General features: G+C 35.0%; 3 protein-coding genes and 1 pseudogene across 6 annotated transcripts; 2 read left to right on the top strand and 2 right to left on the bottom strand.

Moving 5' to 3' along the window:
- Positions 1 to 4,389: 4,389 nt before the first annotated feature.
- Positions 4,390 to 12,183, top strand: LOC9304521 (putative acyl-activating enzyme 19). 3 transcript variants are annotated; one of them, XM_021018285.1, is made up of 18 exons: positions 4,390 to 4,669; positions 4,751 to 5,137; positions 5,690 to 5,886; positions 5,979 to 6,182; positions 6,491 to 7,213; positions 7,673 to 8,334; positions 8,571 to 8,646; positions 8,729 to 8,815; positions 8,971 to 9,014; positions 9,460 to 9,568; positions 9,711 to 9,770; positions 10,140 to 10,224; positions 10,304 to 10,368; positions 10,572 to 10,631; positions 10,770 to 10,814; positions 11,304 to 11,413; positions 11,514 to 11,723; positions 11,976 to 12,183. In XM_021018285.1, the coding sequence occupies exons 1-18, from the start codon at positions 4,420 to 4,422 to the stop codon at positions 11,977 to 11,979; spliced, it is 3,378 nt and encodes a 1,125-aa protein (XP_020873944.1). In that variant the 5' UTR covers positions 4,390 to 4,419; the 3' UTR covers positions 11,980 to 12,183. The 3 variants fall into 3 exon arrangements, with proteins under 3 accessions (XP_020873944.1, XP_020873943.1, XP_020873945.1); XM_021018284.1 differs by lacking the exon at positions 11,976 to 12,183 and having other exon boundaries at positions 11,514 to 11,896; XM_021018286.1 differs by lacking the exons at positions 10,770 to 10,814; positions 11,304 to 11,413; positions 11,514 to 11,723; positions 11,976 to 12,183 and having other exon boundaries at positions 10,537 to 10,627.
- Positions 12,031 to 16,130, top strand: LOC9306525. Of its 2 annotated transcripts, XM_021018289.1 has the most exons (6): positions 12,031 to 12,049; positions 14,456 to 14,483; positions 14,703 to 14,811; positions 14,913 to 15,034; positions 15,129 to 15,762; positions 15,857 to 16,130. In XM_021018289.1, the coding sequence occupies exons 2-5, from the start codon at positions 14,476 to 14,478 to the stop codon at positions 15,424 to 15,426; spliced, it is 537 nt and encodes a 178-aa protein (XP_020873948.1). In that variant the 5' UTR covers positions 12,031 to 12,049; positions 14,456 to 14,475; the 3' UTR covers positions 15,427 to 15,762; positions 15,857 to 16,130. The 2 variants fall into 2 exon arrangements, with proteins under 2 accessions (XP_020873948.1, XP_020873946.1); XM_021018287.1 differs by lacking the exons at positions 12,031 to 12,049; positions 15,857 to 16,130 and adding an exon at positions 14,000 to 14,380 and having other exon boundaries at positions 15,129 to 15,671.
- Positions 12,309 to 14,380, bottom strand: LOC9306526 (annotated as a pseudogene).
- Positions 16,131 to 17,054: 924 nt separating the features above from the next.
- LOC9304519 (probable disease resistance protein At1g51480) lies at positions 17,055 to 20,537 on the bottom strand. Its single transcript, XM_021018290.1, is given in 4 exon segments — positions 17,055 to 17,772; positions 17,774 to 18,225; positions 18,661 to 19,392; positions 19,395 to 20,537. Coding segments are annotated over 4 exon segments (2,274 nt in total). The 5' UTR covers positions 19,792 to 20,537; the 3' UTR covers positions 17,055 to 17,079.
- Between the last annotated feature and the right edge of the window lie 4,004 nt (positions 20,538 to 24,541).

The following is a 24,541-nucleotide window of genomic DNA, read 5'->3' as shown; positions in this document are numbered from 1 at the left end:
ATGGAGGAACAGCTATCTCTTGGAGATCGATAAAGCAGACAATCACTACCACTTCATCAAACCATGCAGAACTTTTGGCCATTCACGAAGCCAGCAGAGAATGTGTTTGGCTACGATCCATGACTCAGCACATCCGATCAGATTGTGGTATGAAAGAAGATAAGGAGCCCACGGTTATGTTTGAAGACAACGCGGCTTGCATTGCTCAACTCAAGGAAGGTTATATCAAAGGAGATCGGACGAAGCACATCCTACCGAAATTCTTCTCAACCTCGGATTGGCAGAAGGATGGTACGATCAGCGTTCAACAGGTCCGATCATGCGATAACTCCGCCGACCTTTTCACCAAATCATTGCCCGCTTCAACACTCCGGAAGCTCATCCAACAAATAGGAATGCGTAGACTTAGAGATCTACGGTGATGCTCTAATCAGGGGGAGTAATGCGTGTTGTACTCTTTTTCCTTCACCATGGTTTTTCCCACTGGGTTTTCCTGGTAAGGTTTTAATGAGGCAACATTCCCCAGCGTATTATCGAGATCCCGATTGACCATCAGGTCCGGTTACTCCGTCCAAGGGGGAGTGTTATAATACATCATATTGGACTTATAACCGGGCCCAATAAGCCCATCAGGGTTATTCATTATGTACTCTAAAACCCTAGGTTTATATGCCTATATATATGTATCATTATTCATGGAATGAAATAAGATAACAATAAGTTTCACAACAATATGAACTTTTAGATGTCAATATAATCGAACCAAACTTAACTGACCCAAAACAACTGAACTCAAATTGATCCAAACCGAACCAAAATCTACAAGCAAACCCATTTGGTTAAGCTTTTCTTCAACCCGAATCATTCAGTTTGGTTTGGTTTTGAAACCGAACTGAACCAATAACCCAATCTGTTTTTATCTATAACTAATTTAATTAAATAAATGTTATGATTTTCTATAAATGTCTAAACCCACATATGATTTTCTATAAATGTCTAAACCCACATATGTTATAAATGTCTAAACCCATATATGATTTTCTTTTTTATATAAATAAAGTTTACTTAGTTTTCTCAATCCTAAAACCTCTAATTCTAAACCATACTTCTCCCAATTATTTAAACGAATTATTCAATTTTTTCATTTTTGGTTTTTTGTTTAAATCACATGTTATTCAACTTGTGATTTTTAAAGCACTTTTCAAATCAAATGTTATTGAAATTGAAATCTATATATAATAGCAATCTAATAAATACCATTTGCACATCTGAACGGTTGCGTCTTTTTATCGCAACTTTTCGTTATTGTTTTTATTAATTAAAATATATATTTTACGGTTATGTTTTTTTTTATAAATTGCATTCTGAATGTTTTCTACGGTTGCATTTTTATTGTAATTCTTCATAAACAGTTGAAACCGCTTATTCGAATCATTGCAATATTTAGTTTATTTTACGAACAATTGCAACATTTGGTTTATATATTTAGTTTATTTCACGAACTATTGCAATTTTTGGTTTATTTTATAAATAGCTATAACATTTAATTATCTGCCGCCGCGTCTCTCGGTGTAACTTCATAAATTATTATTTTAATTCTTAATTTTTAATTACTAAAATGTATTTAAATGAGATTGTAACTATTTAATTGAACGGTTTCAACATTTGGATTATTTGACGAATTATTGCAACTTTTGGTTTTGTGTTACGAACCATTGTTATCTTTAGTATATTTGATGAACTATTGCAACATTTGGTATAATTGACGAACCGTAGCAGTTTTTGGAATGTTTGATATCTACGGTTGCGTTTCTCGGATAAGTTCGTCATATTTTAAAAAAATATTTAAATACTAAAATATATTTAAATGAATTGTTGTTACCGTTTAATTTAACACAATAGCATTTGGTTTATTTGACGTTGAACGTTTTGGCTTATTTATCAAACCATTGTAATATTTGGTTTATTAGTTTATGCTTTTTGCACTTGGGAATAGTTTTGTAGTTACAAATTATTGTTTTTCTAATATTAATATACTAAATAAATGCTTGTGAGGGTTTTCTTTATCATAATTTTTGTAAAATATATATTGATTTGTTATTAAAAAAATTCAAAATTATTACAATTCATTATGATTTTTTCGTTTGATATTTTTTTAAATGATTTTTGAAATATATTCCCCCGCGACATCGCGGGGGTCCTAAGTCCTAGTTTTCTATAAAATCACTTGCAATCTCTTGTCATTCAATCAAGAATTTGTAAAACTTATATCAAATCAGTTGTTATTGAAAACATAATTTTTTTTTGGAAGAAAACCACAACACTGATTTGGAGAGACTTTGTATACATTTTTATATGAGAAACCTTTTAAAAAAATCACACCTTCAGAAGTGTTATTTGGAATAATTTGTTTTATTAAAAAACAAACACAAAAAAAGAAGAGATTGTCGTTCACTCTCTCGTTCTCATCGTCAAAACAAATCATCGTCTCTTTTGTTCATCACTCTTAAAAAAAACAAGGGATTTCAAACATGAGATCGTTTTGAAGGTTCGCAGCGGTCATTATTGTGCTCCACTCGGAAGAGAAGATGCGAAAAAGAACACAATTTAGTCAAATACAAACTACTACAACAAAGTGGATGTGGAAGAACCGTTCCACCAAAATCGATAACGCTGGAGTCTATTTTTCAAATTTAATATCAACAAAATTCTCTCAGTTTCAACTTTCCAATGTTGAAGTTGTAACACAAAGCCGTAAACTATCTCAGAATCATAACCACAACATGGTTTCTCCAATAAGCAAGCTGTCTCATCTTTAATCAGTTCCATCATGTTAACGACAACGTTTTTTAGTGAACGACATGTTTCAAAACCACAAACGACGTTCCAAAGAGAACCAAATCCAACTTTTTGTTGTTATATCTTGGCTCTTTGTAATTGGTACTCGTTGATAGTAATTCCAGTGACTTGAACTTTTGAATGGTCCATAGATGGAAAAACTCTCTGCTACGAGTTACGTCACTTCTATTATTTTTTTATTATTGAAATCCAGTTTCTCTTTTTTTTTTTTGTTATAAAAGTTTCACCAAGTAGCTTTTTAATATAGGAAAATTTGCACCAATAACATACAAAAAATCTATAATTAAGTAAATAACCAACAAAAAAAAAAGCCAATGATATTGTGTGTATTTTTGTATTTTTGTATTTTGGACCCTTTTGCCCTTGTGTCTCTCCTTTATTTTTTACGTAACCTATCCCATTTTCTTTGTAACTGTAAAAAATTAGCTTTGATTATTGTTTCTATGGGGAGAATCAAATTTTGAATCTCTTTCCAGAATTTCAACTTTGCGAGTAAAGTTCCAACGACAGTCACCACCACCACTACTACTACCTCCACCACCATCGCCGTTGTCCCAACCACCACCGACGTCACCATCACCACCACTATATCATCACCACCGCTACCACAACTATGCCATCACCACCATAACGTTACCATCACCATCACCAAGTTATTACCGTCACTAAATTATTACGGTCACCACCACCACTACCTTCATTTTATTAAAAATGTTTCGTTCTATACTATTTCATTGGATTCTATTCTATCTCATCTATGTTTAGAATGATAAACACTATTCATTATTTAAAAAAAATCAAATCCGATTTAAGAAATTCAAGTTGTGTTGGATGCAGAAAAAAAATATATTTGCTTCAAGTAGATTTGAATTTTCGAATCAGTTTTTTTGTAAAAGATATGTTGCAAAAAAGTATTAAGGGGTAAACATTATTATATTTAAAAATATAGAGGAAAACAAAATAAAGATAACTCTTTGTTTTTCTCATTTGCCATGTATTCTCTCGGTAACTCTACTTTAGTCTTTTCACAATACCTTCATGTTAGTTACTTAATTTTTCAAATTAATATGCTATATTCTTAATTTATTTATCAGAAATGGTTATAGAGAAAATTCACCCTAATATATATGTGTGGTTGACAAAAAAAAAAAAAAAGTTTCACCAAATCACCCAATATTATCTCTTTAAAATCTCACCAAATCACAAATTATTTTTTCTTTTTTAAATAAAAAATCCACCAATTCCAACAAAAAGTATACTAAAAACTCACTACATTTTTCAAATCCCCAATTTCCTAAATTTCACAAAATCATCCTAAACCTTTACCCCAATGCACCCTCCTAAAACCATACGAAACTACGCCAAACCAAACTGAAATGCACCAAACCAAACCGAACCTAACTATCTTCGACTTGAGTTTGGTTAGAATTTTCATAAAACCAAATTAACCAAACTAAACCGAACTCAAAAATAAACCGAAATGCTCACTATGTAAGAACAAGTTTCCGGTTGTTTAAAAAAAAAAAAAAAACCTCAGCTTGCCGGTGAAAGCGGCGGCAGATGAGTGAAAGAAACCGAGGCAAGTCGGAGAATTGTTGCATTTCTCATAAATTCGTTGCAGCCTCCAAAAACCCTCATCAAATCGCCGTGATTCAAGCTTCAGGCTTGACGGCGAGGAGGATTAGGTCGGAATCAGCTGAACCTTCTGTTTACGACGGAGACAAATGTTTCACGTTCGCCGAGCTTTCTTCATCCATTGATTCCCTCACCTCTCGTCTCCGTCGTATCCTCAGTGATGATGATTCTCAAGGTTACCCATTTTGGCTCTTTCAAAATTCTGAAGTTCTCCGAGTATAAAAGCTAATAAAGTTTAAACCTTTTGACATTGCAGAGGCTGGTTCAGATGTTGTATATATGCCAAAGGTAGTGGCTTTATATATGCCACCATCAGTTGAATATATTATAAGTGTGTTCTCTGTTTTGAGGTGTGGAGAAGCTTTTTTACCTTTAGATCCTACATGGCCAAGAGAAAGGGTTTTGTCTCTTATTTCCTCTTCAAATGCTTCTCTTGTTATTGCTTTAGAGAGATCACATTGGCTTGTGGAAACCAAGGTCTGCCCTGTATTACTGTTTTCAATGGATGAGAAATTGAGTGAGGAAACTGGTTGCTCAAGCTTTGTTTGGCCTTGCAAGAAACAGAGGCAGAGAAAATTTTGTTATCTTATGTATACTTCAGGATCTACTGGGAAGCCTAAAGGAGTTTGTGGCACTGAGCAAGGTTAGGATTTGTTTTATTCATACAACTGTTTAAACCTGTTTCAGCTACTTTTGTTATGAAAATAGATTGTTAGGTATGATGATCTTGAAATTCGAAGGTTTTTTTAGTTCGAGAAAGAGATTTGGTTATAGAATTCGTCATTTATCAGTAGATCACATGTTAAACCTTAAAATGGGTGGCAATAACAAACCTCTTCTTTTTGGGTAGATATACAGCATGTAATGTTAGATTTTTAGTTGTTGTTTTTTGTAAACATGTTAGCTATAACTCTCTGGAATTGCAGAATAACTTTGACCCTCTGCGATATTTGAACATCTCGTTGGAATATATATATATATATATATACCATATCTGTAGCTTGTCCAAGGTTGTTCCATAGCTGTTTTCATTTATTTGAATCTTCGCATATATTGATTATTCTATAATTTATTTTCTATCCATCGTAAGTGCATGGTGTGACCAGTAAATAGCTAATGCTAGGTAACCTCTTTTTGTAGCTAATGTAAATGAATTCATCTAACATTTGAAATTCCCGCCCCTTGTTCTCTGTAGGACTTTTAAATCGCTTCGTGTGGATGCAAGAGCTCTATCCTGTTGTTGGAGAGCAGCGATCGGCTTTCAAGACTTCAGTTGGTTTTATTGATCATCTGCAGGAGTTTCTTGGCCCTATTCTTAATTCAACCCCCTTAGTCATCCCTCCATTTACTCTACTCAAAGAGAATATGACATCCATCATTGATTTTTTGGAGGTAAGAGTTAGAAGAAGACTGCTTTATCTTTCATTGTATTACTTTTACTTTCTGTTTGAGTAATGGTCGCGAATGTTTATCCATCTTGATAGGTGTATTCTATCAGCAGACTCCTAGCTGTCCCATCGATGATCAGAGCTATTCTTCCTACTTTACAACATCGTGGACACAATAAGCTTCAAAGTAGCTTGAAGCTGGTAGTTTTAAGTGGCGAACCCTTTCCCGTGAGCCTGTGGGATTCACTTCACAGCCTACTTCCTGAAACATGTTTTCTGAATCTATATGGGAGTACAGAGGTGAGAAAAATATGTTTATTATAATTTTCTCTCAGAAAATCTTCTTAAGCTGGTGTAATTAAAAAGTTCGTAACGGTGTCAGCTGGTTGGTACCACCTAGAATTTATGGTTTGAGAGGTGTTGATAATTACTACCTGCTTTTGGTTTGAAAGTTGTTGATACCTTAAGACTTCTTAATTTCACTTATTTGATACTTAGGCATAGTCTGACTTGTTGTAGCTGGTCAGAGTTGTAATTTCACTTCTCTTAACTTATGCAGCAGTGTGTTGAAATTGAAAGTGTATCGATTAGCCTTTTGTTTTGTTTAGGTATCAGGGGACTGCACTTATTTCGACTGCAGTGGGTTGCCAAGAATCTTGAAGACCGAGGAGATTGGTAGTGTTCCTATTGGCAAGCCAATTTCGAATTGCAAAGTGTTACTTTTTGGGGACGAAGATAAACCTTATGAGGGAGAAATATGTGTTGGTGGCCTCTGTATTTCACAAGGGTACATGCATTCCTCGATAGAGTCTCAAGGCTACGTGAAGCTACATAATAATAAATCGCTCTGTAATCATTTAACGAATGATTGTGGAAGCGAGCTTTATTATAGAACGGGTGATTATGGACGACAGCTTTCTAGTGGTGATTTGATTTTTATTGGGAGAAGGGATCGAACTGTTAAACTCAATGGAAAACGCATGGCCCTTGAAGAGATTGAAACAACTCTAGAACTAAATCCAGATGTTGCTGAAGCTGTTGTTCTACTTAGCAGAGATGAGAAGGAGCTTGCTTCACTTAAGGCCTTTTTAGTACTGAACAAGGAAAGCAATTCCGGTGATGGTATCATATTTTCTATCAGAAATTGGATGAGCGAAAAACTTCCTACGGTGATGATTCCTAACCATTTTCTTTTGGTGGAGTCGCTGCCACTTACTGCAAGTGGAAAAGTTAATTATGAAGCACTAGCAAGGTTGAAATGTCCTAAAACCCTTGCTCAAGATATGATGCATAGCAATGGAACTAATAGTCTACTGCAAACTATTAAAAAGGTCAGACTATTTCCATGCTGTGCTTACATACGCGTTTTATTTTCTCCTTATGAGTTATGGAGTAAGCATTTTTGGTATCTGGTTGCTTCTTTGTCTCTAAACCATATTAGGAAGTGAAATCTTTGATAATTTTCCTTGGGTAACTTTTGGACGGTTGCTATTATGGGCTGGACATATAGTTCGAACGGGAAATTAGAGTTGTGCAAAGGAATCTGATAATAAAGGTGACGGTTTAGGGGTGTTTAAGGGTATTTTTCTGGCAAGGAAAATAAAAGCAAATGAAATACTTGTTGGGATACTAATATAAAATTTTTCGGAAACAGATAAACTTAGAATCTCAGTATTTAGCTGAGTGATTATGCTTATGAAAAAATGTAGAGAACATTCTTTGTTTATTTTTAACCTGCAGAATCTAATTGACTATAGAAGAGGAGTTATATCATTTCCTTTTTGATATAGGCCGTCTGTGATGCATTAGTGGTCAAAGAAGTTTTAGACGATGATGATTTCTTTGCGATTGGTGGAGACTCTTTAGCCGCAGCACATCTTTCTCATAGTCTTGGTATTGATATGAGATTGATTTACCAATTTCGAAGTCCATCTAGGCTTTTGATCTGTCTGTCAGAGAAGGAAGGTAAGTTAAGAGAAGATACGCAACACAACACCACTCAGAAACTAGACCACAAGACAGAGAGTCAGAATGGTAATGGGTTGGTTAGTAGAACTGTTCCACGTCATTCTGGTGTTACATCAAGCCCAACGCCTTCAGGAATGCAGTGTGAGAAGAATAATTCCCCAAAGCGATTGAAAATTGATTCCAAAATTTTTTCTCCCAAAATGAAAGAAAAGAAATCATGGGATTCAGGATTTTCTCAAACACAATGTGCATTCAGTCGGTGCAATAAGGTATATTCTCCGAACTCATGTAGTAATGAAGAGGCAAACCGAGAAAACTGGTCGGTGGAGATTCCAAGGAACCAAATGGTCTCTATGCAAGAGATATGGAAAGTTCATATGGAGTCTTGTGTAGATGCCTCGCCCCTAGTTGTGTTGAAGGATTCGAAAACTTATCTATTCATTGGGTCTCACTCACGTAAATTTTCGTGCATTGACGCCAAAAGGTATGCATCCTTGTTATTCTGCTGTATCAGATGTTGAAAGGTGTAATTTATTGTAATCAAAGAGGTGCCATCATCGTTCTGACTAAATTAGAATCAGATCTAGCATATGAAGTTTTAAGTTTTTATTGAACTACTTGATTTTATTGGATTTGGATCGAAAATGAGAGGATTAGGTTTATTCTTTTTATGAAATAGGCTGGACTTCTAACAAATGATACACTTACTGTGCTAATTAGTGGCTCTATATATTGGGAGACCACTCTAGAGGGAAGGGTCGAAGGTTCAGCCATGGTTGTTGGTGATTTTAGTCAGGTTAGTCTTCTCATCAGTTTGTATAGATCACTGTATCCTTTCGAATCTACTTGAACAGTTTTAGGGACATCTCCAATGCTAGGTCGTTGTTGGATGCTACAAAGGAAAATTATATTTTTTAGATTTCTCAACTGGAAGCTTATGTTGGACATTCCAAGCATGTGGCGAGGTATTATCTGAAGGAAAATTGATCGATAATAGCTTTGTACTCTGTTTGTCTACCTTATTGCCGCTTTAATTTCTGTGTCATATATGCTCATTCCTAGTAATTGTTCTCAGATGGCTAGCTGACTTAAGACAATTTGTTTTCTTTTTGGGATGAAGATAAAGTGCCAACCTGTTGTGGATGCATCTTCGCAACTGATATGGTAATACAGTGATGAATTTTTCTGTTAATGTATCCACTGAAGTCATTGTACTGAGTTTAGGAGGAGTGGTTCTGTGATCATAATGTTTGTGCCACATGTTAAATCCCTTTCCAATCTTGCTTTCGTCTGAGTGGACCTTACATTTATACTTTCATACCAATGGTTGATTATATGGTTTTTGTTTTTCATAGATATACGTGGAAAAATTGTTATGACAACCAATTTGAACTGGGTCTGTGAAGGGTTTTCACCTTAGTTAAAATACATAGCAACTGACAAAGAAGTTTGAAGAGAAATATACGAGCAGTGACTTAAGTAAAAGAAGCATACTCTTTTAGCTCCCTGTGTGTTTACTTAAGTTCCTTTTGATTCTGTAGAAATTTTTTTGCCTAAAGTTCTTGTAAAGTCACCAATCATTAAGCTTAATTTTGCATCACTCATGCAGGTGCGGATCACATGACCACACTCTTTATGCCCTTGACTATAGGAGTCAACGTTGTGTTTATAAGCTGCAATGTGGTGGGAGCATATTTGCTTCACCTTTAATTGATGAGGTGCAGACTTTAACTACTCTATCCAACATGTTAGGCATAGTTGCTTGTCCACAACTAAAACAATGTCATCTGTGGTCAAAGATTTTTTTGATTAGTGGAGTTCTCTTGATATCACCTGATTCTTCTTTGATGCTTCACCCAGGGTCATAGTTTACTATATGTGGCTTCTACAAGTGGTCGCGTGATAGCTGTATCAATAGAGGTATGGGCCTTTTGATATATACTCTTAACACCCTATGCGTTGTCGCTTGTACATACTTTGTATTCTGTTTTTTGCCTCATTTTTTGCATTCCAGTTGGCTGTATGAATAGTCCAGGTCAGATATAGAAAGTAATCTTTTCTGCTCAACAAAAATTAAGCAGAATAGTCCTTGGAAGTAATGGTTCACTACCAAATATTTGGGCCAAAATTGGGTCCTGTATCAGTATGGTCTCCCTTACCCTATAGAGATCTTTAGCTTAACTGATCAGCATTACATTTTACTTGGCTCCAGAGGGAGATTTGTTGTTACAGATAAATAATAATGGAGATGGAGCCTTGTTTATTTTGGGTTTAATTTTGCAAATGCAGGATTTGCCATTCCACACCTTGTGGCTACTTGATCTAGAAGCACCGATTTTTGGTTCCCTATGCATTACCCCGACAAGCCGAAGCGGTATTTTCTTCTTCTTTTACTGTTGTCTTTCTGTTTCCTTGATTTCACTATTATTGTTAATCTCTATTTTATGTCACAGTCATTTGCTGCCTAGTTGATGGCCAAGTTATCGCAATGAGTACGTCTGGAACTATTATTTGGAGGGTATGTGCATGAGTTGATCCCAGTTCATTTGAATGATATCATAAAAGTTCATATGGCGTTCCCTGATTTTTATGCTATCTAGGAGTTACTGAATAATGATAGGCAATTATCTAGTCAAAAGGGCTTTCACCATCTTTTGTTCCTGTCACTTTGTTTTTTCCATCTCAGAGTGCTCAAATTAGTCAGTTATTACATTGATGCAGTATAGGACTGGTGGACCAATATTTGCTGGGCCTTGCATGTCACATGTGCTTCCTTCTCAGGTGCCCTTGACTCCTGAATATATCTGCAGTATATCCTTTTTGTGTAGGGATATCTCACTAAGGCTGACTACACTGCAGTATATCCTTTTTGTGTAGGGATATCTCACTAAGGCTGACTACACGTCTTTATTTCTGCAGGTGCTTGTGTGCTGTAGAAATGGAAGTGTTTATTCACTAGAACCGGTACTTTCTTCTTGTATAGTTTATTTATTTCTGTCTACTGTTATTTATTTTGTGCGAGAGGCTTTTGTTTTTCAAGCACTTAAACCTGATGTGCGATAGACTTAATTCTAAGTAGACTTATTTCCAAGCAAGTACAACTTTGTCATGTCTGTGCATATTCTAAATTCATAGAGCTTCTTATGCATCTTCTAGGGAGTCCTTCTGAAAGACATCAGTTTAATAAGATTTCCGAGTTCATTGGCATATTGATTTCCGAGTTTATATTAGAAGGAATATACTCTCTTGAAATTAACAGCTTGTGGATGCACTAAAGAGATACTTGAATCTGTAGCAAAATCCGTGGAATCAAATCGGCTCCAAGGAAGTCAGTTTTAGTTTTGCGTGAAATGAGTTTTAGGTCCGCAAGGACATTGATAGGGACGTTCATGAGGATCAGTTGTTGTGGCACTAGTATCATAAGTCGTGACTGTTTTGTGGAATTCACTTCAGGAATCTGGGTGTCTTGTGTGGGAATACAATATTGGGGACCCGATCACAGCTTCTGCATACATCGATGAGAATCTGCATTTTGAATCGCATCAACTGCTTGCATCAGACAGGTATTAATTACAAGAATACAGTAATACACACAAATGAATGTATATAATTATCATTGATGTATGATGATACCTCGTCATTGCGTTTCCATGTATTTTCCAGGTTGGTGACTGTATGCTCGAGCTCAGGAAGAGTTCATGTCCTTCGTGTGAGAACCAACCACAGCAGAGATTCACTTGACTTAAAAGTAGGAGAAATCGCGAGGCTAGAGTTGCAGGCAGACATTTTCTCTTCACCAGTGATGATCGGTGGCCGGATATTTGTTGGCTGTCGTGACGACTATGTGCATTGCCTCTCTCTTGAGAGTTGCAGGTAAGAAAAGTTATAACTCCTGAAAGGAATTTTTTGAATCGCTGTATATATCAAAATCATGAAACTTTTTGCGTTTGATTGCGAAAACAGTTCTATGTAAAGAAATGAGTTTTTTTTGTTTAATATTGTTAATCTCGTGGAGGTACTTTAAAATAAAAGATGTGTGTACATTACACCTTGCCTTCCTTCTCTAACATATCCTACAAAGTTACAATCAGCATCAAAATATCATTCTTCTTTCTCTCTGTCCAGATGAAACGCTTCGATTTGGATCCCATCCTCTGTGCGGTTCTCATCATTCTACAATGAGATAATCACATCAGCAGGTACTTTTTCCAAACACAAAACCGATCATTTGCTTCCATGAAGTCACCAAACAAAAAAGGATTGTAGGAATACTACCTCATATGTCTCCTAACCCTCATCAATATTGGCATCTTCGATAAAGAGCTTAGCAGTATCTGTGCATTTCAACAGCAGTAGCACGGGCTTCGTGGTTTAGATTTCTTCCCCTTTGGAAACCGCACTTGCTTTTCGCTGCCAGAGAGAATCATCAGAATCAAATACTGACAAATGACAATTAATATCTCTACACACCAAATCGATGTGGTTATCCTTCCAATAGCTCAAAACCTTTTTAATTTGGAAAAGACTTCCTCTCTAGGCTTGGCTCCTCCAAACGTGTCTCTGTGTCTCTAGTAGATATAAAAGGTGGAGTTAAATGCAAAACATGATCTATCCTTTTCTCAATCCAAGCCAATCTTCTCTCAAAGATCAACACATCTCTATGCATATTCCTCGCATCAATCTCAGCGACCTTAGCGCAAACCCGTAAAAGAATGTAGTAATCTGCGTGATCCGCATATAACAATGCTCCACCATTTTTTTTCCTCACACTGAAGATAGTCTTGTCTCTTTACCTTCACACGAGGCGGTATGTAACAGAACAAATTATACCCCATGTCTGTTATTAGTCTTTTTATCGCACACTCCTTGGATTTCTCCTTGTGATCATCTGGTGATGAAACACATTCCAAAGATGGCTCATCACAATCCATTGACTCGGTTTCGCTTTTTCTTGAATGACTAACACAAGGATTGTTTCCATTCCTCAACTTGTCATCGTTCAAGGACAGTTTAATAAGTGATAAATCATCTTCCCAGTCTCTTCCCCCTCTTGGATGAAGTCCCAAACCGTTCAAATTCCTACAAAATGCGAGTAAAAGAGATAGTTTATAAGGACTAATTTTCAAATATCCCACAGTAGAATTTGAAACATAGAAATATAAACACGTTTTACCTCCTCTTTCGGGTAACTATTCCACAGATTATCAACAGTTCTGTATGTGTCATCAGCTGATGCTTCTTCTAAACCAGCAAAGATGTCGTCCTTCCCGTGTAATAAATATGACAACAGACCCTTTTCTTATTCAACTGTTTCAGCAGTAACCTCATAATATTCCATTTCAAGGCTCTTTCAAATTCAGTTGCTTGCGTGGAATCCCATAACTCTGCATCCGCCTCACCAGCATCAACCAAACCCAAACTCCGTTCCCATACACCAAAACAGACATGACACATACACGAGTGGGAAGCCTAAGCTCGTTCTTCGATAATATAAACCCGAAGGAATTGACCAGTTCTGTATTAGACACAACAGTTCAAGAACCTTATCGTTGGGATTATATAACAGCTTTAGATAGTTTGAACTATAGAAATTCACAGGAGGTAAAGGCAAACCGATAATGTCAGCAATCGAAGTGGCTTGAGCTTCTAATCTCTGAGCAGAAACAATCTGAATAGGTCTAAACATTACACTTGCAGTACAGGACAGGAAGCTGATCGCTCTCCCATTTGCTTTCGAATCTTGAGAAAACAAGAAAGATACGGAATCTTTCCTTTTCACTATATCCGTGGGTAGAACGGGTGATCCCGCTTTGTTACAAGCAAGGAAAGATATCGCTAGAGAAGCCGATAAAGGCAGAAACTTGGATCTTAAGCTGACTTATCCATATCGTTACCGCTCTTTTACCATATAAGTTACGAGGTTCTTTGGCTCCTTTATGCAGAGTTAGGAACAAACCAAAAATATACAAAAAAAATGTAGAAACTTAAGAAGCAAGCAACCATTTGATTGAAGCTCAGAGTCTTGAATGAATGGCTTTATCAGCCCAACCATCATCAAAGACACCAGAGAGAGACACGAACCGTAAGCAGATAGGTCCGACCAAACCAATATATCAAAGGCGTGACATTGAATTTCTCAACCAATGCATCGCATTGATAAGTTCCTTTGACGTATCTATCTCTCTTGTCTGCTTATAATAATCCTCGTAACTCTGATTGATTGAAACATCCAAACCGACTTCGACCACCCCGAACTAAGACCAATCCCAATCCCAATCCCAGACTCAATCAACCAATTTACTCGGATTTAATTTATCTGGTTCAATTGGTTTCCTTAACCATTATAATAGTTTTTACTTGGGATTGGGCTTTTATTAACCAACCCTTTCAAGAGACGGCACCGTTTCAACAAGGATCCAAATGGCCTAGTAAAAGCCCATCAAAGAGGCCCAGGTTCAGGACCAATTTGTAAAATCGTTGGTATTCAGACTATTTTTGCGCAGTTCCTCAATCGAACTGATCTGTGTCATGTAAGAACTTTATTCTTCTTCCTCCTATTTGGCTCAGTAATTTCGAGACTGATTTGCTTTTGATTTTCTTGCCAGCTTCAAAGAGTCAAGTCAACATGTCAGGGTAATTAAGCTTCTCTTGCTATTCATCTATTTTGGATTCTCACTACATTTTTTAATACACTGAATCTGTCATCAACAGTCTTTAAACTTTCTAGTTGGTTATTATTGGTTACATGAAATTGGAGATTGTTTAGTATTATGCTTGGCAAATTTTAATGCTTATTTATTGTTGATGATGTAAGTATAATTCAAGAATTGGTATTGTTGTTGATCAGTACAGTCTTGAGAATTCAGAGGATCCCTTTTACGGAAGTTCGGATGAAGAACATAGTAGTGAAGCTCGCGTGTTGGACAATGAGAATAAGTTGAGACTTGTTAAATTCCACACGGTATTCATCTTTGTTACTTAATGATTCTCTTTTCTGTGTAAAATGCCTTTTCAGTTTTGATCATCTTTTCTCTATATGTCTGGTTAATATCGAATTCACAGGCTGGATACCGTGATGGGATTGTCGCCGGGAAAGAAGCTATTGCGCAACAAGGTTATAACTTTGGCTATAAGGAATCAGTTCTTGATGCCTACAAATTTGGTATTGTTAGAGGTGTTTCCAGGTAGGTATAATTACGAAATGAGTTACTGCTTTATCCCATGAAGCTAGCTTATCGAGTAGTAGTAGTTTATACGGAATTTGTTTTTTTTTTTAAGTGCACTGGCTTTCCTCCCAGATGAGCTAAGAGAGAAGCTGATCGATGAACAAGAAACTCGAGATAATTTTCAGAAATTACACAGTTGTGTGCATGCCTTATCACCGGAAGTAGCAATGAAGCGGTTCTATGAAACGCTGACTACAAAGCAAAGGGAAGGAAAGAGTGGAGATCAAGGGTCTGACAATGGTTCTGGTTTGGGTGTTAATGCTGCCACAACCGACTTGGGAAGCTATCTTACTGACCTAAGCTCTCTTCTTGACAAATCTCCTAAGATTGACATTAAATTGGACACATAGAGGAGGCTTGTTCTCTAAATTATTGCCAAGATTAGTAGTGTCTTTTTTCCTATACATAAGATGATGATTATGAAATTTTTGATTGTCGATGATTTTTAGTGTTTCATTTGGCTTTTTGTTTCTGTTTTCCGATGAAGCTGTTTTATGTTTGTTTAAATGTAGAAAATGTAGCAGAGTTTTTGATTAGAAATGACGATGGTTCTTAGTTTTTTGGACTCTTAATGGAAGTTCTGAATTCGAGTTTAGGATTTAGGGTTTAAGTACGAATTGAATTTGCAGGAGCTTGAATTTAAAAGTCTCTGCCTTTAGGTGGGATTGAGTCTTTCAGATGCCCAGGTGAGGTTTGCTACAATAAAGGATTTGGCATTTTCCCAAAAATTTTAATGCAATTCTTTAGGGTCTCATTGTTAATGTTCTTCCTATACTACAGGGACCTTCAAAGTCAAATCTCCGAGAACAGGAGACACAGAGCCGTCTAGTGTTAACCTGAATGATTCCAATTCCAAATTCCATAACGTGAAGCTAAACCATGTCCAGTGTCATGTCTTTTATCTTTTTTTCTTGCTCCTGTACTGTGTAGAACAAGTCGAATAATCTGTTCCTTTCATGTTTAAGAGGTGCTAGACTGTACCACGTTCGGTTTTTTTCCTCAGATGATTATTCTGATGTCTTATGTACACCCTTTCTTGGTGTATTTGATGGCTTTCAATGTGTTTGCTTCCATTTTAGCTATCGAGATGAAATATTCCGTATGCTTATGATATAATCTTCTTAATCTGCAGAGTCTTCAATTAAAACTTGTGATAGGATGCATCCCACTGTATGCGGTATTCAGGATAGCGCAAAGGATATGTCAAGAGCTTCCCCGCCTCGTTCAGAACTCATTGGGGGCTGGCTTGCCTTTTGCTTATGTATCAAACTCTCGACCTACTCCTCTCAAGTTAGACGTCTCCGTTCATTCTTTTCAAGATATCAGATGGGGTCTTGCAAGGTTTCTTTACCTGCTCAATATTCAGCTTGAGAAGAACATTGGCATGTACGTCCTAAACCCAATATTCCTTACCAAGATGCTAAATCTATTTATTCTATTTCTGTGAGATAGTTGTATGTACAAATGTTACTAGAAGCATTGTTCGTACTGTTTAAATTCTATTTTTCTTTGTGACTATAACATCTGTTCTGATCACTTGTAATGGCGGTTTTAGGTTCCTTGTGGCGCTTTTGATAGCATGTGTATCTTTTGTTATCATTGGGGGACTCCTATTTTTCAAATTCAGGTAACACAGCTCTATTTAACTTAGCTTATTGATTTAAAGCCTTCTCAAAATCGTATTAGTATGGTTATATGATCAGTTTTTCTGAAACTCTAGAAATGGATGATAAAACACAATTCTGGATAACAAGGTCATTGAAACAAAAGCAGGAGAGAGATATAGAGACCACTTATGTAATGGCTTTATTCCCAACCTGTAGATGAGAGAGACCATTCATTTGCGTAGAAACATCTTTCTCCCATTCTTAAGACCCAATGATAAAGTCCCAATCAAATCATGAATAAAGAACACAAGAACCAAAATTCTTCAGGAAAAGTTCTCTGCCTTTTTTTTTTGGCTTTTTCATTTATATAGGAAACAAACTTGGAACTACACGTTCCTACACACAAGGAAGCAAATCCCTTGGCCCTACCAATTTCATTATATTATCAGTGGAGAGTAGCTTGAAGCCTGGAGAACTTGTAGATGGATGAATCTCCATTGGTGAAAGCTCTCTTCTTTCTTTGCTTTCCCAATCTATCGTTATCTCGGATATGTTGCAGCTCCTAACTGCAAGTTGTTGAAGACTTCCCAGAGCTGTCGTGCTTAATATTACACGAGGTGTTGACATATTTATTAGACATAAACTTCGAATACTACTCGCCAATCGGTCCATTCCTTGTATCCTTTCCAAAATCATGGCATCCTCTATAGTTACCGCTAAAATCTTCATATGCTCCAAGTGCTCTAGTTCCTCCATTAATCTGTCATCAACACAAACATGGGAATAAAATAATTTCAACACTTGCAGATTTGGTAAGGTTGCTGCGATCCCAACAAGACTCTCAAGTTTATAACTGAACTCCAGATTCAAGTAGATTAGTTTCCTCAACTTACCAACCGGTAGCGATTTTATCCTTGTGCTTGATAAATTGAGATATTGCAGGGAACATAAGTTAGAAATTTCTTCCGGCAATTCAATAAGACTCATGTTTGTAGAAAGATCCAAGACCACAAGTTTTGGCATAACCCGAAAGAATCCAACTGAAATATTCACCAACTTGTTATACGGGAGTAATAGGGTTGAAACTTGAAAGGTTGGGGCAGTTGGGACTGCAAGATATCTTCTCAATCTGAGTACTAATTAAAGACATCTGCCTCACGTTCTCCCAATTGATGTCATTCGGTATCAGCCGTACATGAGTACCAGATTTCACACAAATTGTTTCTTGCTGTTTTCCGAAGTCAGAATTTATCCAAAGAGCCATCTCACGTATCACATCATGCATTTTAACTTTGTCTGTGAGTTCACATTCAATCAACAAATGTGCACGAACTAACAAGCCAATTATATCATAACCTTGGTTGGTACCTCCATCTTCATATCTGTTCGTATTTATATATCCTTCGCAAATCCAGTATTCTATCAACTTCTCCTTCTCTATTTCAAAATCCTCAGGAAACAAAGAACAATATAGGAAGCACGATTGATTTTCACCATTCTTCAAGCTATCATAACTGAACTTCAAAACGCGAAGAATTCTTTCTTCCATGTTGGAGATACAATCCAAGTCCCACATCGGAAGTTTGATGGGACAATCAATAATATATAAAGGGTTAGGGCCAATCCACTAATTGCCAATTGGTTTTTAGTTGGAAGCCCATAATTAGCCCAAATTTAACATGGTATCAGAGCCCAAAGTTCAAATTCTGGTGGACCTAGAAAAGTGGATACGGACATACCTCAAACCCGAGTAATGGGGGCCCGAGAAAGGGGCTTATTATCGGTCCGAGTGAGGGATCGAGGAGGTGTGTTAAGATCCATGTGGTCCTTGGATTGAAGGGGAGATTGTTGGAGATACAATCCAAGTCCCACATCGGAAGTTTGATGGGACAATCAATAATATATAAAAGGTTAGGGCCAATCCACTAATTGCCAATTGGTTTTTAGTTGGAAGCCCATAATTAGCCCAAATTTAACATTCCATACCTGGAAATTTGTGGCCAGGTGAATTCAGAACATTAATCGCATGACGCCATTCTTGTATAGTATCTTTACATGCCATGGTTTCCCCAATGACATTGAGTGCAAGTGGCAAGCCATGACATTTTGCAGCAACTATTCTTGCAAGTGCGGGAATATCCTGATGGCTGCTTAATATGATATCTCCAATAGTAATTCGAAACAATTCCCACGCTTCAACTGGTGACAAACAATCAACTTTTATCTGCTCGTCAGCTTTCATGTACTTGCAAACTTCCTTTGAACGTCTGGTGAAAACTATCTTCGATCCATTTTCTCGAGTTGGAGGTGGAACTCCTATCTTGTACAGATCTACCTTGCTCCATATATCATCCAACAACAGCACAAATTTCTTTCTCTTAAGGTTATTGTTTATGAGAGAGGCTTTCTTATTTTCAGTTTCTCTTTCCCATTCCTTGTCAAGACGTATTCTTCCAAGAATCTGATCTTGAATGCCCTCGAACTGAAACTCTTTTGATACCACAACCCATATCACAACATCAAATTCACTCTCCAGTTCAACAAATTTGTTGTTGATACAAGCTAAGAGGGTGGTTTTTCCTACACCCCCCATACCATAAAGACCCAAGGTTCTTATTTCATCGTTCATGAGGCTTTCCCATACATTTCCAACCATTGTATCCAAACCAATTGTGGTTTGGATATGCTTCTTCTCCGCCTTAGGTATACTTCTTTTTTGGATAGAAGTTCTTTAACTTCTTCCAAATTCTCCATTACCTTTTGACCATAATTGTAGCTTGATACGCAATCATTGGAGCAATATCCAAACAAACACAATCTTCCAGTTTCAGTTGATCTAGCCGCAAGCATATCATTGAATTGGGATTCAACACTTTTTACCCTTGAAAGCCATCCGTTGACTTGAGCAAGCCGTTGCAAACCTTTATCTTCTTCTATGGCGACTCTTCCTAACAGATCATCTCGTCTATTCTTAAGTTCGTCCATAGTTGTCTCCAGAGCATCGAGATTTGACTCCATCAAGTGAATGTAGTTTCTATCGCTTAAAAAGCAGCCACATGCAGCAGTGAAGATTTTATTCCAGGGTATTAGTAGAAGCCAGTCCGCCATTTTGCTCAAACTTCAAGAAAGAAACCCCCGGGATTACTGCCAAGGCGATGCAGGAAACAAGGGGGGGATAAAGAGGAATACAATCGTGCATTCTTAGACTGACTGTATCATGAAATTAAAAGTCAAGACAACAATTTCTATTAGTTTATTGATAGTGGCAGCTTCCAGATCACTCACTGCAACCGTCACAAATAATTGTTTAAAGAAGATTACCCAGTTTATTAAAAGTGTGGTAGCTTCAAGAAAAGTCAGAAGTTTGATATCCACAAAATGAAATCTAGTTAGCCATAAAATAGGTAGAGCACAAATCTCTCTTTCGACTACTGTAATCACACGTAAATAAGTATGAATAAAAGAGACGGTGATACATAAAAAAAAAAAAAAAAAAAAAAGAAGCAAATTCAGGAAATATATATATAGGCGTCGGGGACATCTTCGTTCACTTGGTTTTTGGTCAAAATGTATATACATTGAAATGCTTTTCTATTCTCTCAATCGTAACATACATTACATAAGTACATATATATATACAAAAACCAAGTAAACCAGAAATCTAATCTATGTAACTTAACCGACATTGAACCGGATGTATATACACATTCTAGTAACCCTAACAATTGAGCAATCTTACCCTTAATCAAACACGAAATCGATTTCAACAAATCCATTATGCCCAAATCGATTTCTTTGTTAACGATTTTGCGACGTAGGGCAAAACTGGATTTTCCTAAAGTTAATATCTACGTGTCTTTTTCTTTTTCTTCTTTTATAAATAACAACGTTGTCAGATCCCGAATGTGTATATACAAGTTAACATTTAAAAGTAGAGAGAACTATCTTAGGTTAATCCCGGTTTGGATTCAGATCCCGAATGTTTCGGTGAACCATTACACTACACAGGCTATTACATCTTTGGGGAACTCACTGGTCAGATTATAGAAGTGGTTTTTGACCCTAACAAAACTCAAATTAATGATTTTGTTAGGGTGAAAGTCAAGTTTGTTGTCTTCAGACCCCTCGATCGGTCGAAGGTGGTGAATTTTAAGGGTGGGCTAGCGACCATTTTATTTGATTTTGAGCGAATTCACTTGTCAAAGACTAACACATGAGCAAACAAAAATATGATATTGCGGTTTTGGTCGAGAAAATAAGATATTGCGGTTTTGCGGAAAAATATGGTTTTGTGGTTTTGGCGGGAAACATGATTTTCAATTTTGGCATGAAATATAATTTTTGCGGTTTTGACGGACAAATTACGGTTTTTTACAAGATAATTGTAAAGTATTATTTAAAATTTTGTACACAAACTTATTATTTAGATAATTAGGGTATATTTGTCATTTGCTATTTTGACTTAACCATCTCCATCCAAATAATTACGTTCAACCAAATGAGTTTGAAAATATTGCCTAAAATATAAAAATTCATTTTAATTGATTTGTCTTGATGATACTCATTTTTATACAAAAACGAACCGCAGTTCGCAGCTTCATTAAGAAAATCTATCTGAATGAGCAAAAGAACATAGCCATATACATAAAGTTTAAAATGAAATATAACACTCTTCAAATATACTAGGCCAATAGTTGTGCGTATTTTTTTATCCATAATTTATTAGTTATAATATTTTACATCGACTGAATTAATTTGATAAGTAAACTTTTTGGTGTTTTTTTCTAATAATCATTTTGATGTATTTATCTAACTCTTGAGTAAATAGTTCATTCTATTTTTAGTTTATTTATTTATTTATTTTTAATTAAATTGTTTAGCATTTGGGTTCAATGGATATCCGACCTGTCTACAAATTTTGGCCATAAAAAGTTTATTGGGTCCGGTTATATTTAACCCAACTCATACACCGGATATTTATATTTAATAATTTAGATATTTAGAAGATTTGATTAAGATTTATAATTATGATTCTCATATCATATTTGTTTGATTTGTTTTTAACTGTTTTAAACCATAATATAATACATGAAGTAAAAAAAAATCAATTTTTTTTATTGCATATATTGTGATTCGAAATTTTAAAAACGGTCATATATTATCCAATTGACGAAAAAATGTGTGTTCAACGTTCCACAACGACTAAAATATTTAGACAATGATTCAGAATCATATCATAAATAAGATCAATATTAATATAATAAATAGGTTTTTTGGCGGGAATGGTTTGACGAGACAGGTTTCTGAATCAACAATAATAAAAAAAATTAAAATATCATTAATCTACCGCTTCAATACGGATTAAATTCTTAATTTTTTTTTAATATCACCAATATTAGACATATCAAATCAGTCTCATTTAGAAAAAATTGTATAAAACCAAAAACTGTACCGTGGTATAATGTTAATTAATAACAATTGTAAACTATAAAATATAAATGTCTTAGAGAATGATACAATTTGCAAACTTTTATATATAATAAATAATCGTTAAAATTTTCAAATTACTACTTTTAGAAAACAAATCACGGGACGGGTTAAGAAATTACAGGACGGATTATATTTTGGAACCGGGTTATATTGTGGGCGAGTTTGAATCAATATTTATAAAATTTTAAAATATCATTGCCGCTTTAATACATACTAGATTATGTACCCGCGCGTTGCGCGGGATTTTAATATAAAACTTTTATCAATGCGAATTTTTGAGTATAAATATAATCATTTGATTTTTAAAAGTTCTCATGTGCATTATTTCCAAAATAGTAAAACATTTCTCACACTTTTCACTATAATTTCTCTCGCTATCTTCTATGATTTACTCGTCGTCTCTCGAAAGCTAGTCTTTATTCACCGTACATTGGCTCACATATAATATATTCGACTGTGAATTAGTTCTTAAGATAGATCATATGTATTTCCTCCTTGCTATATTTCAATACTCCATTCTTATTTGTAAGTTGCATGATCTTTGATATTAAAGTTAACATCAGAGTATCTAGGGAGATTTTATTCATATAGCTTTTTGACCATGTTTTGGTGTATTTAAAATTGTTTTATAGACAAAAAATATGATATATAGATTCATTCCTATTAACAAACATCGGATTCAAATGTAAAAAATTACATTTTATCTTGACCAGCTTAAAAATCTAAAATTTTCTTTTCACATATATTATTTGGCGTATATTATGATTCTATATTATGATTCTAGATAGTATTTTTAGTGTTGGTTTTTCTCAAATGTGTAACATACGAACTCATAAAAATTATTATAATTTAAAAATACGTTTATTATTATTTTTTTTAATCCTTCTTATTTATAACTAAAAACTCTTCCATTTCCAATTTCCAATTAAAAACTATTCTAATTTCCAAATAGCATTCTCAAATATTAATATTATTATTATTATTATTTTTTTTTGGGACAAAACATATTTCATTCATTCAAACCATAGCAAATACAAATGTTAAGTAAACATCAACCTCATCGTTGGATACAACAAAAATAGCAACTAATACTCTTAAAAGCGATTGGTAGATAACATAGATAGAGTAATTCGACGAAAGGTCCAAACATCGGAGACAAGAACAATATAGTAGCTTGCCACAAACGATAGAGTGCTGAGTTGAAGACAATTCCACGAGGATTTCGGGACATTGTTGAATGGTCACATTTCCATAAAGGGCTAGTGACGTTGATAAAAATTCCTTGACCTTGGGTGATATCGACTCAATGCACGTCGCTTCTAAAAAGAAGATTAGGAAACCAACATGGTTTCTCCGCAAAGAGGTCGAAGGTCTAGCAATAGTTCTCTCTATTGAAGAAGATGGTTGCAAAGGTTTATTAGAGGGATAGAAGGGTTCAGTGATTTGCTCTAAAACTCTAAACATATCTTCCATTAGGATTAAAGGATCCTTATCTCAAATATTATTATTATACAGTTTTATTATTCAATTAGATTATTTTATTTTTATTTGTGATTTTAGGATTGTTTTTTTGTTGTATTTCAAATCACGTTATTTTTTTCAATCTATGTTAATTTCCTAAACAATGATTAATATAAGTTTTTCTATTTTAGGTATTCATTTTTTTAAAAAAAAACCACCAATTTTTAATTTAGAAAACATTAATAAAATAGACAAATCTATTAATTGACCTATTTATATTATATTAGAGTTATAAATAATTATATGTTCAATCCTTCTCATTATTTAATCGGTATTGATACTTTAACATTAACAAATATATTCTCAAATTTTAAATGTGAATTCTTAGAAATTAATTACTTTTTATTTTAGTATATATCATGATATAGCAATATATTTCATAATATATCAATATATATCATGATATCTCAATATATAATATGATATATGTTAAAATATCATGATATATAAATATATATCATACATCGTAATATTCTATTAATATTGTTTACATATGACACATCACTATAGATATATCACTATATATCTTGATATATCACTATATTCTGATATAATATGATATTCACTATATATCATGATATAACAATATATGTCATGATATATCAATATATATATCATAACATATATCATGATATCTCAATATATAATATGATATATATTAAAATATCGTGCTATATAAATATATATCAAGGTTTATAAATATATCTCATGATATAACGATATCTGATATCTGTTATCATCTCTAACAGAAACTCAATAAATAACGAACGACACACATTCGTGACGTCTTGGTATCAAGACTTCGATGAGGTTCATGGTATGCATTTTGATCAGAAAAATCTAATCA

This window comes from Arabidopsis lyrata (assembly GCF_000004255.2).
Source record: "Arabidopsis lyrata subsp. lyrata unplaced genomic scaffold ARALYscaffold_7, whole genome shotgun sequence".
In the NCBI taxonomy this organism is placed as follows: Eukaryota; Viridiplantae; Streptophyta; class Magnoliopsida; order Brassicales; family Brassicaceae; genus Arabidopsis; species Arabidopsis lyrata.
This window is presented reverse-complemented; position numbering and strand designations above follow the sequence as displayed.

Excerpts from the sequence above, each read along its gene's own strand:
- LOC9304521 (XM_021018285.1), top strand. The coding sequence starts at position 4,420 with ATGAGTGAAAGAAACCGAGGCAAGTCGGAGAATTGTTGCATTTCTCAT. Across the intron at positions 8,647-8,728 it reads TTGTTGGTGATTTTAGTCAG|GTCGTTGTTGGATGCTACAA; the intron begins GTTAGTCTTCTC and ends CTCCAATGCTAG. Across the intron at positions 9,569-9,710 it reads CTTCACCTTTAATTGATGAG|GGTCATAGTTTACTATATGT; the intron begins GTGCAGACTTTA and ends TGCTTCACCCAG.
- LOC9306525 (XM_021018289.1), top strand. Across the intron at positions 14,812-14,912 it reads GACTTGTTAAATTCCACACG|GCTGGATACCGTGATGGGAT; the intron begins GTATTCATCTTT and ends TCGAATTCACAG. Across the intron at positions 15,035-15,128 it reads ATTGTTAGAGGTGTTTCCAG|TGCACTGGCTTTCCTCCCAG; the intron begins GTAGGTATAATT and ends TTTTTTTTTAAG.